At 36.2% G+C, this 15,812-nt stretch overlaps 2 protein-coding genes across 4 annotated transcripts; both read right to left on the bottom strand.

Annotated features, from left to right (window-relative positions):
• Positions 1–4,162: 4,162 nt before the first annotated feature.
• Positions 4,163–7,713, bottom strand: LOC111008004 (putative calcium-transporting ATPase 13, plasma membrane-type). 2 transcript variants are annotated; one of them, XM_022280573.2, is made up of 3 exons: positions 7,521–7,713; positions 7,084–7,447; positions 4,163–7,025 (listed from the first exon to the last, which is right to left on the bottom strand). In XM_022280573.2, the coding sequence occupies exons 2-3, from the start codon at positions 7,441–7,443 to the stop codon at positions 4,299–4,301; spliced, it is 3,087 nt and encodes a 1,028-aa protein (XP_022136265.1). In that variant the 5' UTR covers positions 7,444–7,447; positions 7,521–7,713; the 3' UTR covers positions 4,163–4,298. The 2 variants fall into 2 exon arrangements, with proteins under 2 accessions (XP_022136265.1, XP_022136264.1); XM_022280572.2 differs by having other exon boundaries at positions 7,084–7,713.
• Positions 7,714–8,959: 1,246 nt separating this feature from the next.
• LOC111007690 (Nucleoporin, Nup133/Nup155-like protein) lies at positions 8,960–15,679 on the bottom strand. Of its 2 annotated transcripts, none has more exons than XM_022280141.2 (8): positions 15,349–15,679; positions 14,696–14,820; positions 12,798–14,609; positions 11,748–12,469; positions 11,517–11,669; positions 11,051–11,393; positions 10,297–10,373; positions 8,960–9,759 (listed from the first exon to the last, which is right to left on the bottom strand). In XM_022280141.2, the coding sequence occupies exons 1-8, from the start codon at positions 15,537–15,539 to the stop codon at positions 9,217–9,219; spliced, it is 3,966 nt and encodes a 1,321-aa protein (XP_022135833.1). In that variant the 5' UTR covers positions 15,540–15,679; the 3' UTR covers positions 8,960–9,216. The 2 variants fall into 2 exon arrangements, with proteins under 2 accessions (XP_022135833.1, XP_022135834.1); XM_022280142.2 differs by having other exon boundaries at positions 10,297–10,370; positions 15,349–15,677.
• Between the last annotated feature and the right edge of the window lie 133 nt (positions 15,680–15,812).

Below are 15,812 nucleotides of genomic sequence, written 5' to 3'. Positions count from 1 at the left end.
TTGAATTTTAAAATTGACCGAGAATAAGTTTAATAAATTTATTGAATTTTAAAGATGAAACTGTTAAAATTTCTAATTTATCTTATAAATTTTGTAGTAGTGTCGAGTTTTCCGCTTATTAATTCACTAAGTATTGTGTTATGAAAATTTATCATTATTCATCGGTCAATTTTAACATGCTGTTGAGTGATTAAGTTGAGAAATATTAAAAGATAATGGATTAAATTGAAATTTTTTACACGATATTTACTAAAATTAGAGATCAAAACATATGTTTAGAAAAAAAAAAAAAGCCTATAGACTGTCTAAGATTATTTTATAATAATCCCTTGATTTATTATCTTTATTTTGCTTTTAATAGTGTTTATTTTTTTAGTACAATAATATTTACTTTTGGCTATTACAGATAACTTTTTTTTTTCAAAATATTAATTATTATTATTATTACCATTATGATTATTGTCTAAATTGGCAACGACCAACAAAATTCATCCTCCCCGTTAAGAGATAAATATTATTCTTTTTACTTTTAATAAAAGAAAAATGATGCGAGGATCCGATCCACCAACTATCTGAAATGTTGGCAAATAAGGCCAACGTAGTGACCAAGGCTCGACTAAGAAATCAATGCCGGAGACTCCTTCTAGTAACCATCCCCGAAATCCATGGAGGTGTTCTTGAAGACATGGCGGGCTCACGACGTTCTGAACCCAGCTTACGTACCGCTTTAATGGGCGAACGACTCGAGGAGTCGAGCTGCCTATCTTCTCCTCGAGCTGCACTAAAAAAAATATGATATCTTAATATATATAGTACCATGCTAACGGGAGCATCTATTGAAACCAAAATTAGTTTGAAGAAAATAATAAATACATTATCCACTAAGTTATACTCTATTAATAAAAATTCTTTAACTAAAAATCCTTTAAATTTTGAATGTTTAACTTTTTTTTACCATAAATAGAGTAGAAATTCGAACTCACAGTTCTTAGTAGAAGACAAATGTCAATTATAGTTGCTGGTGCGAGCATCACCAAATTAAATTATAAACCCAAAATTAAGATAATAAAAAAAAAAAACCATTTGACTAAAACCAATTTTAAATAATAGATAAATTGATAAGTTGTCTCCAACAAAACTATAATTTAATCACTTTTTTTTAATAAATATTTTATATGGACAGAATCAAAGAAAGGTGGGAAAACCTGGATTTCTTTTAATAACATTATTTTTAAAACTTTTTCCAAAAATATATTCTCACATATTCTCACATGAAGGTGGAAATAATTTGCCATCTAGACGATTTGGTGATGTGACAGTGCAGGTCCTTTCTTGAATTTTTTTTTTCTTTTCAAAATCTATTAACTCAGGTCTGGCATCCCAAGATTTTTTTTTTAACTTTTAATTAAATTTAACTGAAAAATCTAACAAATCTTAACAAACGAATTATTAAGAAATTTCTTTTTTAAAAACAAACGTTAAATTATTTAACTAAAACATCTCACCAAGTCTTAAAAGAAATGATTAAAAACAGACCTTTTTAAGTTAAATTTAATTAAAAAAATTAACAAAATCTTGAAAACCACCAATAAAAAATTAATTTATCTAATTATTATTAAACATTTTAAAATTTAAATCTAATTTTAAAAAAATAAATCATATGGTATCTTGGATTCTAGTCAAATGTACGCTTATTCCATTTACTGCAACTCAAGTGTTGAGTCATCGATTTTCAATTGGCCAATCACTCACTGCTTGTTTTCCTTTCACCACTTTGATGAAAATTCATATTCTAATTATAACATTCAGAGTTCAAAACCTCCACATAACAATTTTTCATCATACGCCAGTTCAGTGGATAAGATGGTTGCGCTCCAGCTCACTCAAGAATGGGACGACAATGGTCCGTCGGCAAGCTCGTTCTGATCTTGGATGCAGTACATTGGAATCCTGAAGCACCACCACGAACGCTACCGCGCGTTCACCTGCGGTGCGGTAAGGCACACCCTGTTGTGCCAGCAGCCAACTCCGACGTGTCAGCTTAGTTATCCTCATCAAGCCACTTACAACATGTGTAGCTTTCCAATTCAACTGTTTACAAAAACATTATTTTTGAAAATGGTTCGATGGAGAATATATTTTTAGAAAAAGTTTTAAAAGAAACATTATTAAGAGAATGTCCGGGAAAAGACAAAAGGCAACAAAAATCCAAAAAGTGATGTTGGACATTAAAAGTATATATTATAAAGACGTGGAGTTGGTTACTATCATATAATATAATAAATTTGACAAATTGCAACATTCTGAATAATGGACCTATCCAAAACATAAGGAAAAAATATATTTTTTTTTTCAGATTCTGGAATTACATAACAGGGATTGCAACTAAAAAAATCAAACTTTCAAATTTGATATTCCAAATAGAACAAGAAATTAGAGTGTATACCTGAAGGATTTGATACCGTTTTGATTCGTGTACTTTCTAAATGTTTATTTTAGTATGTGTACTTTTTAATTTTTATTAATTTTAGTTATTTTATTTTTAAAAGGTGATCATTTTTGTTTATTTATTTTTATTTTTACCTTATTTCTCTAGATCATAATTTGAGAATAACACTTTGCTCAATAAATTTTTTGAAATATGGTCGTAAATTTATATTAAAGGTTTCTATTGCATATAAAATTTTGTGTTAAAAATTTGACAAATTTGAAAGTTAAAGGATTAAAATAAATGTTATGAAAATATATATCAATTACCGTTAAGCTATGTTGGCTTTGACGTAAGACTTACGTTAATATGTATTAAATTGTTACTTTTACGAAAGTACATAGGCCAAATGTATATTTTAACTTGGTTATAATCATTTCGCTATTGTCATCCAAGCTCATACAATAAAGAAAAAAAGAATTCTCCTCCTGTTCCTTTTATTTTTCTTGATCTAGATCATTTAATCACACATTCCTCTAAGGGAACTGAGGCATCATTTCTTTCCACACGATTGTCGATTGTGGATAGATCAACTAGTTAAAGCATTATAATTCTCATTATCAACCATCATAACTCAAAAAACCTGAGAAAAGTCAAAAGTTGAAAACCAAATCAATGATATTCTCTTCTGAAGCATAATAATAATGAACAGAATTTGGATGTTGCTGAGTTCAACAATGTTACAGCCAAAAATTTGATAGCGTTTGTACCATGATTTTGGTTTAAATACAATTCCTATCTTGGTACTTTCCGTTTTAATTCATTTTAGTATTTATATTTTTTTAAAATATCTATTTTAGTCGTTGTAATTTTAATTTTTGTTTATTTTTAAAGAATGAAAAACTTTACCAGAATTCGTGGGAATTGAATGCCGACGATGCTTTGCTGGGCAAGTTCTCACTTTCTTCTCTTCTCTGCCAAAAATGGCGGCCACCAAAAGTTTCTTCTCCTCTCAGTCAGAAATGGCGACCACGAACCTCTCTCTCCTAACGGAGAAGAAAACTAAAGTTGGGCCTTATGTTTTCGCTGGCCCAATAACAATTTATCATTTTCTTTTTCGATTCAAAAAAATATTGGGTCCAACAATTTAATCCTAAACTTTAACGATTTAATATCTATAGTTTAAAATTTGTAACATTTTAGTCCCTATCGAAAAATTTTTTATTCAAATTAAGTGTCAAATTTTATCATATAATAATTTAATATTTCTAGTTATAGACAGATTTGGTCCCTCTTTAGTTTATCTATCAATATATATAAAAAACTTAACAAAAAAATTTAACGATAAGGATTAAATTGTTACCAACTTTAAATTACAAGAACTAAATTGTTACATATTAAAGTTCAAGTACGAAATTGATACCAATATGAAAGTATAGGGACCGTTACTTTAGCCAAAATAGCCAAAGTGGAGGGACAAAAAATGTTTTTTGTCCTTCTTTATTTTTTTTACTCCACTTTTCCCAACACTATCTATCTGTTAAAACTGAACAGGGTTGTTTCTCTGACGTTTTCTAGTCTCCAAATAAAGTCAATTCTCAGAAGAAGCATTATAATCAATGGAAAGTGATGTATACATGTAATGGATGTGTATCGAATGTGGTAATCAAGATTCAAGGAGAAGATTATACTGCCAAAAGAATGAAGGGATATTTAACAAATGGTACAAGGGTCTCTGCTGCAACAGCAAAATTTTATTTTCATTGTAAATGAGGGGCCAAAAAAAGGAGATTATAGGTACTTACAGATGGCTGCCACTTGAACTATGTTTAGGGCGGCACTAGAACTAAACTGCACAGTTTCAGACAATTTACGAGATCAAATGGATACCAAATGTTACTGAGAATACAAACATCAAAGATGCTAAGAAAACGGTGTTCAACTCAGCTGACAAAGTGGCAAGTACGGCTAAGAAAGTGTTACGAGCCCATTCTAGTATCGATGCCAGTGATGCAAAAAAGAAACAAATGGCCCATTGCACTGCACTCAGTTTCACACCATTGACAATCGCTCCAGCAAACTCGATAACCATCGCCTGCACGCTCAATACACCCACCAAAGAAATCAGAAACCAGTGGCTTTGCAGCACAGTCTTAAAAACTACAACCCCCTCTGTTGCCAGTCCCATAACACCAAGCAGATCGCAAATCTGCCAAAGAATGAAGGTATTGAAAATCATGGTATGTCGCACGTCCTCGTTCATGCTGGGTAGAGGAACTTTTTGTCCCACATACTCTGATAGCAGGAAAAGAAGAGTTTGACATAACACATGGATTACAATCTTCTTCAGAATGTCTTTGGTTAAGAGAGATTGATTCCTATCGCCTTCTAGAGGGCTTTTAACTTCCTCTTCATTCAATTCCATTACCATCATCAGGCCACCGAGAAGGCTCATAATCAAAGTCACCCAGATCAGGTGCACTGTCGTTATTGGAGAGTTTCCAGAAATAAAGGTGCAGAACAAGGTTATCAGAAGACCAGAGATGGATGTAGTGAGCTGAATTTGATAGAACTTTTGAATGTTCAGGTAAGCGCATCTACCACATTTAAGTATCGAAGCTAAGGATTTGGGAGCTTCAACAGTGAGATCAGAAACCATTCCAGATACTTCAGTGCTCCAGTTCTCCTCTGTGACCCCTACATCAGCTTCCCTCAAAGTTGGAGCATCACTTGTTTTCAAACCTCCCAACAAAGCAACAACATGGCCAAAGGCTTTCAATTCTTGTAGTAAGAGATGCTTGTCTTCAGGGGTTGCCTTCCCCATGACAGTAATTGACTCCATTAGCTCATTTTTCTCCATTCCAGGACTCTTCATTATTTCCCTAAATTTCTCACCTTCAACCACTTGGTTGTTGGAGCCACACTGAATTCCAAGATCAACAGCTATGGCTGTGGCCACACAAAGCTCATCTTCTGATGTTAGTGTGATTTTTACACCAAGATCTTTGAGATCTTTCAAGGCCCCCTTTACTTTTTGACACGAGTACTTCAGACCCACGAATCCCAGCAACTTCAGCCCTCCTTCTTCAAACACTTGGTCATTCGTCTTTTTACAAGCAAATGCAATGGGTCTTAAACCTTTAATTGTCATATCATTAATCACTTTTTCCAAGAAATCTCTATGGTTTTCCATGTCATGTATTATGCCTCTGATATCATAGTATTGTGAGCACATTTTCAGAATAGTTGATGCATCCCCATTATAGTGCAAATGAAGATTTGCTTCAGCACCCTCCCTTTTCCTCATCAATGCTCCAAAGCAATTTCTTGTGCTCAAAATTTTATGATCAATAATATCAAACTTGGGACCAAGAGGTTCAATATTCATTCCCAATCCTGAATTTTCCCATGAACTGAGAAATTTTTTTCCAAAATGAACAGAAGTCATGGGATCAAAAATTAAAACTTCGACTGCTTGCTGAAAGCCTTCAAGAATATGAGGATGAAGGCTTTCAGCAAGCAGTCGAAGTTTTAATTTTTCTTTCCCAATCAAAATCTCATCTACCTCTACCTCGTGAAATGATAGCTTACCAGAGATGTCAACACAGATTGCTGAAACAAGGCCCATTGTTCCACAAGCTGACAGATTTTGGGACTTCCCTCCATATGATCTTATCTTTTCCCTCCACATACAGAGGGAAACTGTGATTGCAAAAGGTATCCCATTTTGTACTCCTATTAACATGGTTGAGAGAAAAGTTGCCAAGAAGGAAATCTTCTGCCAAGATTTAACGAAAAGTCTTTCAAAAACATTTGCCATGAGGCCCATCGTTACTTCCCGCTTTGTTTCCGGTTTATCGTTGTAGTAATCATCACGCTTTTTACATATAAGACGTGCGAGAACTACAAAAAGAATCATTAAGGACACTGCAAGAACAAGCTTTTCGACAAGTTCATATGGTTTGTTCATCCGAGATTGCAACAGTGTCTCCTCTGAAGGATGAACAGTGGCACCGAGCAACCCCTTTTGCAAAGCAGTATCAGCACCAGTAGATATCGCAATCATGACCCCTTTGCCATATTTAACCACAGAACCAGAAAATATAAATGGATTTCGATCAGCGTTAATTTCCGGGTTTATTAATTCATCCAAAATTAGAGTTTCACCTCTTATCAGCAACCCATCTGCAGGAACACGGTCACCCTTCTTCAAACGTATTAACTCGCCCTCCTTAACATCAGAAACAGAGACTATTTGGCATGTTTCGCCTCTTTCCACAGTCACTTCCAACTTGTTCTTAGTCTTCAAAAGCTCCTTCTCCTCTGCTATTTTCCGATAAAAACCTACCACCGAAGGCAGAAATACAAGTAAAATAACTGCAACGAGTGTACCAATGCCATCATGCCATCCATCTTTAAGTCCTTGTTGCAACGATCCAATAGCAAAAGACAAACCAGAAGCAATTAGGAGGAGGAAGATCGAGTAGCTGTTTAAGGACAGCCACAAAGAGTACCAGAATCCTTCGGAAAAAAGAAAAACAGAGTCCCAGATGCTTGTCGTACGAACTGATAGTTCGAAACCACCCTTTGCAGAACCCTAGAGCCGTGAGAAACAAAATTCAAATACCAAACAAGCCAAATTCCCAAAACGTTACCTGTGGCTCGGAACGCATAAATGAGACAGCTGCCTCAACACCGCCAAACTGCTCTAGCGCTTCAAAATCCATCCGTTTCACAATCAGCTTAAGATCCTGCTTCTTTATCTCCCTTTCATCCTCCTTATCATCTGAATGTACTTCAACAGCCGTGTACGATCGAGAAGAGGAGGTTCTGCTGGGCTGATTAACCGACGGCGGCGATCTGGTTTTCCTCAGGCATATCACGAAGCGTACGGTTAAGATTAGTTGCCGGAAGCCGAGAGGCTTGTAGGAAGTGCCGCCGGTGGTGGCGGTAACAGCCAAAAGTGGTCGAGCTCCATCCTCAGTAGCAAGATCATCAACATTTGTCGAAAGCATCAGACTGAATCCACAGGACTAGCAATCAAGAAAAAAATCGACGAATTCTTTTCAAACAACCACTTGTTTGTACATACCTTAGTTTCAGAGAAGTGGATTATCCAATCCAGAGAGACGAATTGAACACTAAGATATCGAGAATTTACACAGATCCTTATCGATTTAGCCACAAGAATCGAATCGTTTCTTGAACATGTCGAAAGCAACAAATGAGTCCGACACTAAATATACGAATTCATCTACAGATTCTGTCAAATGTCTTGACATTTTTGTCAACATTTGGGAAAATTCGCAAATTCCTTCCTTTGACTTTGTGGCGCGAACAACATGAATTTAGAGGTTAATTATTTTTAGTGGCGAATTTAACGGTTAACTAAAGATTCTAAATTCGAATCTTTCACTCCTATATTTTATACTAATAAAACGTGTCGCATGGTCACACATATGATTTTGTTATTTATATTGTTTACGAGTTAATTTATAAAAATTCATTTCGATTACCTTTGCAAAAAAAAAAATTAAAAAATAATAATTTCGATTAATTAATTAATATTTTAATGATAATAAATACACTTTATGTTAATTATTTTTGTTTGTGTATTAGTATAACATAAATTTATGAGTCCAACTTGTTGATGCCTAATTCAATTTCGTCAAATTTGCACCAAACGAAATACGAGACGAACTTAGGTTCTACAAAATCAAGCTTCGATACTTAAGTTAGAATCGAACCAGTCGAATAGGAAGGATAGGATTTTTTTTTGGCGTATCTCTTTGATTTTTGTTTACCTTTATATTTATAGGAGTCGAATCCTGATGGTCTTAGGAAATCTAGGGCCTGCGCACTTTGTTGTGGACCTAAAGTTGGATCGAGTGCCTGTTTTGGATTTCACCAAGACAAGATAGGTTCAGACTGGGATGCATAATAATTGGAGAGCTGTTGTTGGAGTTATCGCTCGTCGGTCAATTGGTCGACGTCAAACAGTGGTTGGCCTTGGTTGATTCGGGTTGCCCAACTTCTGTGTCTCAGCCTCCTAGCTTAGTTTGCATATCTAGGTCTTCTCCACCCTCGGCTCAATTTCGGCCTCTTGTCGTTTAGTTGGATCACATCTGATCTCCCTATAACACAACTAATTGCTTAAATTGAAATTTCGATAAAAAAAAAAGCTTAAATTAAAAAAAAAGTTATATAAAAAAATAAGAATATGTTTTTATCTATACTCAATATGTTGTATATTTATTATTTTTTCATAGTCTAATTATATTTGGACCGTCGAGATTAAATCAAAATTTAAACGAGGAGTTTGAGATTTATTTTGTAAAAATGATTGAAGCTAATATTGCTATTTTATCTAATAGACTCATTTAATGCTATTAAAAAAAATTAGCCAATTTATTTTTGGTAACGCGGTTGCGTGTGAAAATCAACCTTTTTTATTTTTTGAAGTTAGAAATTACAAATTACAACTACACGGATAATTAATCTAAAATATAATATGTACTTATGGAAGCCAAATTCTGAAAACAAAATATTGACATTTTGAACAAATATTGACCATTTCCATCACCTCTATCATCTATATGATGATGCTACAATTATTTCCTCCTATGGAAGCATGAATGCAAACACAAGAAAGACACTGATACAATTCCGACATAGTGACACGTCATTTTCGAAAAATCTCAATCAAACCTAAAAAAATATACAGAATTTGGAGGATGCAGAATTCAAGAAAGTTAGAGTAAAAAATTGGATAGTGTTTGTAGAGTGATTTATTCCATTAAAATAGGATCATCTTCCAAATCCAGTCCCAACATAATGGCAGTCACCATTAACTTCCCTGCTTCAGGAAAATGCTTGTGTTGCATCAGAATTGCCTCTACAGAACCTGCACAGTTCTTCAATGAGGAACTTTCAGCAATTTCATTTTCTTGTCTTAGGGGTAATGCCACATCAAATCCATCTCCAAATACTTCTGTTGCTCCATGTCCATAACACCTGCTTGAAGCCTTGAACAGAGTTGTTTCTCTCAGCTTTTTTAGTGTCTCCTCGTCGCTCCATCCTTCTGCTACTGATACTTGATATAGTCGATTCCAGTCATCTTGATCCGCAGCGTTTTTCCAGCATTCCTCCAAAAGCTTTCGGTGGGTTTCTCGGAATGAGGTGCTGGTCCAGGCAAATATGTCAAAGGCTATCAATGAGAGTGCTGGGTTTTCACCTTTGAGACATAGTTGAATAAGGCCGTCGGGGTGGAGGAGCTTGCAGTCGAGCTGCTGCTCTGTTTCAACGGCATGATAGAGATCTAAAATTTCTTCCTACAAGAGAGGACGAATCAACCATCAGGTATGGAACCGCCAGGCAATGAACAAGGTAAGCTAGAAACTTTATTGTTCATAAGATCAAAAGGGAGAAGAGCTTGATTAGTTACACCAATCACATTCAAATATTTTGGGTAGTCCTCCCCGTGCCTAAAAAGGAAGACCAGCATATTTTTTAAGCTCAATCCTATGAATTATTTCCATAACAAAAAAGATATATATTTGATATCCATAAGCGTTCAAGCTAGCTTGCACGTATCTCAACTAATCTCTGATAATTATAAAATGACCCTTCTCTTCTTCAATCTCTAATAGTTAAAAAAAGTTTAGTAATAAAGTATAGGTTCTTCTAAAGCATAACATATTAAGAAAATATAAGTTCCATAGTTTAAGATCAGAATAAGACAAAAGTCAATAATTCAATGAAGGTTATATATCATAGGATGAGAAGAAATCATCCAAAAATCAGAACTGAAAAAATATAAGGATTTAAGCAGGTTCAATCAAGCTCACTATATCATAAAGAAAACCAACCTGTAATTTAAGTATCTTTGCATCAGCCTCAATACGCATCAACTTACTCTCGTACTCAGCATTTTGACCTGCTGCTGCTATATTAGAACAGTAGAAATAAAGACAATTTGGTTTCAGAAGCCGCCAACGACCATTACATATCAGTAAAGAAAGATACTAGCATATATTGAGGATATATCTCAAATGATGATCTACATAGTATTTCTGCCATTTTTTTTCATCACTGTCGTAGGCTTTTAAAAAACCTACAAACCCTAGGTTAGGACTTAGGAGAAGCTGAATTACAAATGTAAATAATTAATGAAGATAAACATTCGATCACTAATTCTCAAATATGACACATAGCATAAAGTTAAACTATTAGGCCATTTTGGGATTATACATACGCATGTGAAATGGGGAGCACATTCCCAATTAGCATGGAGGTAGGAATTAGCAACACCTAATGAAGTCAGCTAGTCAGCTAAGATTGACTATTTCCATCCCTTCCATACTAATTATTTCTGAATTATAGGTTTCTTATATAAAATTGTAAAAGAAGCATCCTCTAGCAAATTTTATACAGCAATCACACGGGTAGAAGAGAACTCAGGAGTAACAATCTCCACTCCACATGGCACAATTATATTTCTATCTGACTTAATGCACAAATACATATGTTAAGAACGTAAGAAAGGATGTAAACAGTGAAAAGAACAAAGAACTGCGGGAAAGCATAAGGATAAATGCAGACATGACGAAAGCAAAACAGTACCTGCCATTAAAGCTATCTTCGAGAGGTATAAAAGGCGTTTTCTGTCTGCCAATCTTAATTCAAAATTACAATGGTCAGATTCAAATTCTCCCTCAACTTCAGGGGGCGAAACAAGCCTGTCATCTCCAGACAGAGCTGATTCATGGAGAGTGTCTGAAGCTGAGAAAAATTGATGAAGGAAAAGCTCATGAAGCCACAGAAGATCCGGATGCTCCTTCAAAAATATCAACAGTTCTTCATGGAACTCCTCTCCGAGTCTTAAAAGCTTGGAGAACTGTTTATTTTCATAAAGTCTTTTAAAAACAAAGTAGCTAAACCCTCCTTTAGGCCCCATGCTCTCATGCTGCATCACCATACATGATAAACAATCAAATGCAAGCACCATATGATACAAAGAGTACCATTAAAAAAATTGCAAAAATCAAATGGTATAGTAGAAGCATAGAAATCAGAGAAAAATACATACCATAAGTTTCCTGAGTAGCTCTGGATCATTAAGGTCACAGCAGATATTCCATAAAATGCTGTAGCATTCATGCTGTTTTGCAACAGATAACAGACGTGACGAATTCTTTCTGAGGATTTCTACATTTTTCTCCACCAAACCTCCCCTAAAATCCTGCAAAAACATGTGTTAATATTGATTCAGATCTAGAACCTCAATCACAAGGAAGCACACATCACACAAGAAAATAACCTTAAGCTCCGCTTCCACAGAATCTTTTACTCTTTTATAAAGAGAGCTGAGGAGTGCATCCCTTCTACTCCAAAATTCATGTAAAAGACTTTCAGTTTTTTCTCCTCGCTCTGCCTTTGCAGTGACAGCACCAGCATGTGCCTCAAGAAGAACTTCAGTCAATAGTTCCAGGCAGCAATATAAATCAGATTTTGCAGATGTATCAAGCTCAGAAACTTCATTTAAAAGCTGAAGCATGAGAGAAGCAATGTGCCATAGCCCATTCCGTACAACCGGTTGACTATACCAAGGTGTTAAGCCTTCAGATGGTGGATACCATAACTGATGCTCATTTCTGTAATGCACAGCTGCACGCATGATAGTAACACATGCTTCTGAGAGTTCACAAGCCCTCTGGTTTTGGACCACACATGAATCATCTGCACTTACCACATAATCTAGCTGCCTTTCTAAGCAATAAAATACTTCTTCTAGCTCAGAAACTTTACTGTAAAACACTTCAGGATTATCTCTATCCATTAGAAGAACAGTGTTTCGCCGAGCTCGCTCACCAACAAATTGAATAAGATCCCATAGACCGCCTGACATCTGAGTTTCTGAATTAGAACTTGAGGAACCAAGTCCAGTCGAACGGTTTTGGCAAATTGTGTTCTGCAGTTCCCTTAACTGAATCATAGCAGCAAGCTTTTCTCCATGCTCCAGGATAATTTGCAAAGAATTTCCTACACATATAAGGACCATAGTTTAAGTTCAGTAGTTTGAATTTGATATTTTCTCTTCACAAGATTACCTACCCGATCCAATAACAAAAATTGAGTCCCAAACCAAACCAACTCCATCGTCACTTCAAACCCGTGCCAGGAATAATTAGAAAATAGAAATTTATTGCCCTAGAATATACATCCGAAGACACAGAAGGAGCATCTGGACCATATATGCCAATATAACAAACATGATAACAGAAAATACATATGAGGTGAAAAATTAACAGCCATAGATATCTACCGCCATACCACAAAAATAATTTGCATTAAATGAGTCAAAACATACTTTGTCTAGAACACAACTCTTCGTGGCACTTTGACAAAGCAAGAAACTGGAGAAACTTTTCGTGCTTCTGCTGCTTGTCCATCAGCTGAGTAGAAACAACGGTCATCGACACAATCTCAGCACCTCTCGTTGTAGTCCAATGTTTGGCCAAAGTATCAATAATTGACTTGCTCATCCGTGTAAAAACATTTGTTTCATCCTCCCTATCAAATGCACCAGAATTCTTTAGCTTCTCAAAAGAGTTATTTACTTGACCAGATGACAGGAAATCATGGAAAAGCTGACGCAGCAAAGCTTCTGCTTCTTCATCTCGAGCCACTCGATGTCCAATCCCAGCCACAGTAGTCTTTTTCTTGTCCACGACATCCTGCACCTCAAAACTGCCCCTTGTACTAGCAATGTTGCCAGACAAATTGAGGTTTCTTGTGTCATCTTGCACAGATCGTTCATTTGAACTCCCCCTACGTGACAAACTTCGTTCAGGAGGTTCAACTCCACCAAGGACAATAGCTTTAACGGGTATTGCCCATATTCCTGCTTTCTCAGTTAGAACAACCCATGCTCCTTCACCATGCTCCGTAGATGGAAGAACTGAAGCATCTAATACTTTACCAGCGTCATAAGGTAAGTCAAATTGATATAGTAGAGTGGAGCTTCTATAGTAATGGGAGACAGTTGCCGTTCCATCACCTGAAAGAATGAGGGCAGATCCCGAAGGCTTTCCCCCAACCCTAAGTCTCATGGAGAACAAAAAATCTTCATTTTCTACTCTTGCTTTTGGAATTATTACTTGGATTGGAGCCTTTTTCTCCAATATCCTCTTGTCACCACTAGCCTCTATTCCTGCCCCAGATTTGTATTGCAAGGTAAGAAGGGAATATTGTATATAACTTGAACTACTAATGCGATCCTTACAGAATGTAGCAACTAAAATGGTGATAACTGCACCTCGTTCATCTTCCTGCAAATCAAGTGGCCAGATCCTTTTCTGACCAGCTAGGTCTTTTTTAATACCCAAATCACTATCTGTACCGACAATTTCATAAGACCAGATCTTGGACACTTGTACGTCAGGAAAAAGTTTAAGACTAAAACACTGTATCTCGTGATCTGTCAGAAGCAAAAACTTTCTGTTAAATTTATCTGGTTGAAGATGAGAACGAGACCAAGTTAGAGACCTAGGATACCCATCACTCGCAAAATGTTGATTGCTACCATCCTCTTGACTGCGAATACTACATATATCCTGAGGTACTTCAGTACATTGAATTCCCATAGGACTGCAGCGGTACTGCCAAAGCTGGCCATTTGAACTACATGCAATGGCAACACAAACGTACTGGGACTCGGGGACTGCAGAGGCAATCAAAGAGTTGAATGTCCTTGGTTTATTCAAACTTCGATGCCTATGAGAAGTGCTCTTCCCATCAAAAATTGAAGAAATCACAGCTGGCTCATTAGAAGATGTCAGACAGGTAACTGGAGTAGTTCCTCCATCCGAGAAGATATCAGGCCAATACACAACAGCTCCTGTTTTCTTATTACAAATTATAATGCCAACAGAACTTTGATGTTTAGCTGACTTTCTTGAACTTTGATTTTGGTTATCCCAACTAACAATACTGAGCAACCAATGATCGCTGTCATTTCTACCAATATCTTTGCTTTCTAAAATTCTTTTCGGAAGTTCACGAACGACACACTTCATGGTGGCCACAGGTAACAAATATGTCCAAAGAAAGAGTTTGTCTCGGCATATAATCCAAGCAAGGGATGTTTCAGCATCCATTCCACCCGACATGCTTGCACCACCTGCAAGGAAAAAAATCAATCATTTATCCCAGGAAAAGTAGCATCAACAACTATAAACTATTCGTTGCTGCATTGAACATCATTACTTGTGGCAAACTGCTGTACCAGACTGGCCTGCTCATCACGAACCACTTGGGGGAACTCTCCAACATAGACAGGCCTGACTGGATCTGTCTCATCTTCCTTAGAACTTCTATTAGCTGGTGAAATTCTAGGAAGATAAAAAGATTTAATTAAACATTCATGGGGGTAAGTTGTGCTGCCAGAAGCAATTGATGAGTGAATGAGAAGTTGTGGTTATAGTCAACTCGAGAAGGGTAGGTAAGTTTAGATTTTACGAGTAACTCATTCATTAGTGCCAGCTTAAGGAAACTAATAAAGCATCTCTCAACACATAATTTTACAAGCACTCTCCATTCTCACAAATCAATAGAGAGAAAAGGAAAAAAATGAAGGCACATTATACTTCGTCAGATTATTCTTGAAGAACGCATTCCAACAATTATCAAAATACCACTAAAAAGCCATCAACCCACTCCAATTACCAGACACAGGAAAGAACCGCAAAAGTGACATCCCATGGTAATGAAAATAACCGTTCGGCTCCATTAAGTTGTTATCTATAACCCACAGAAACGAACTTAACTACACCTAAAACGAACACAATCACGAATCGAACATCATTACAGAGTTGAAACACTGAAATGAGCAACATTAAAGCTGTAACAATAAATAATACCTGGCAAGTACGGACAAGCGAGGAGCCCACGGAGCCGGAGTGCCGGTGCCGGGGCGGTTGGGAACGAGATTATCGAGAACTGGCTTCCGGGCGGCGGAGAGCGGTGTAATCGGAGAATCGGACACGGCTGTCGCCGAACTTCGGTCAGTCCGAGAGCTTAAATTGCGTCTCTTCGTACCAGGAGAGAACATTTTTGCATAATACAAAGATCAAATGAAGAAAAAGAAGAAGATTTTGGATTTCGGGGTTTAGGGTTTAAGCTTTTTGGCTTGTGATTGTGAAAGTGAAAGAAATGAAAGCTGAAAGCGGGAGACTCCGGCGGGAGATCGGAGTAATCCAGTGCGATCGAGTCCACCCAGGATCCGTAGGCTTTTTTTATTTTTATTTTTTTCCTTTTTAAAAATATTTTAATATTGGTAAAATTAAATTTAGCATTTGAATTTTCAAGTTTGTATTTAATAAGT

The sequence above is a fragment of the Momordica charantia genome (genome assembly GCF_013281855.1).
Source record: "Momordica charantia cultivar OHB3-1 chromosome 4 unlocalized genomic scaffold, Mcharantia_2.0 BLBB01000004.1, whole genome shotgun sequence".
NCBI lineage: Eukaryota > Viridiplantae > Streptophyta > Magnoliopsida > Cucurbitales > Cucurbitaceae > Momordica > Momordica charantia.
The sequence above is the reverse complement of the archived record's forward strand: the minus strand, read 5'-3'. Positions and strand labels throughout refer to the sequence as shown.

Excerpts from the sequence above, each read along its gene's own strand:
- LOC111008004 (XM_022280572.2), bottom strand. The coding sequence starts at position 7,443 with ATGCTTTCGACAAATGTTGATGATCTTGCTACTGAGGATGGAGCTCGA. Across the intron at positions 7,026-7,083 it reads TTATGCGTTCCGAGCCACAG|GGTTCTGCAAAGGGTGGTTT; the intron begins GTAACGTTTTGG and ends TCACGGCTCTAG.
- LOC111007690 (XM_022280141.2), bottom strand. The coding sequence starts at position 15,539 with ATGTTCTCTCCTGGTACGAAGAGACGCAATTTAAGCTCTCGGACTGAC. Across the intron at positions 14,821-15,348 it reads CGCTTGTCCGTACTTGCCAG|AATTTCACCAGCTAATAGAA; the intron begins GTATTATTTATT and ends TTATCTTCCTAG. Across the intron at positions 12,470-12,797 it reads AGAGTTGTGTTCTAGACAAA|GAAATTCTTTGCAAATTATC; the intron begins GTATGTTTTGAC and ends TTATATGTGTAG.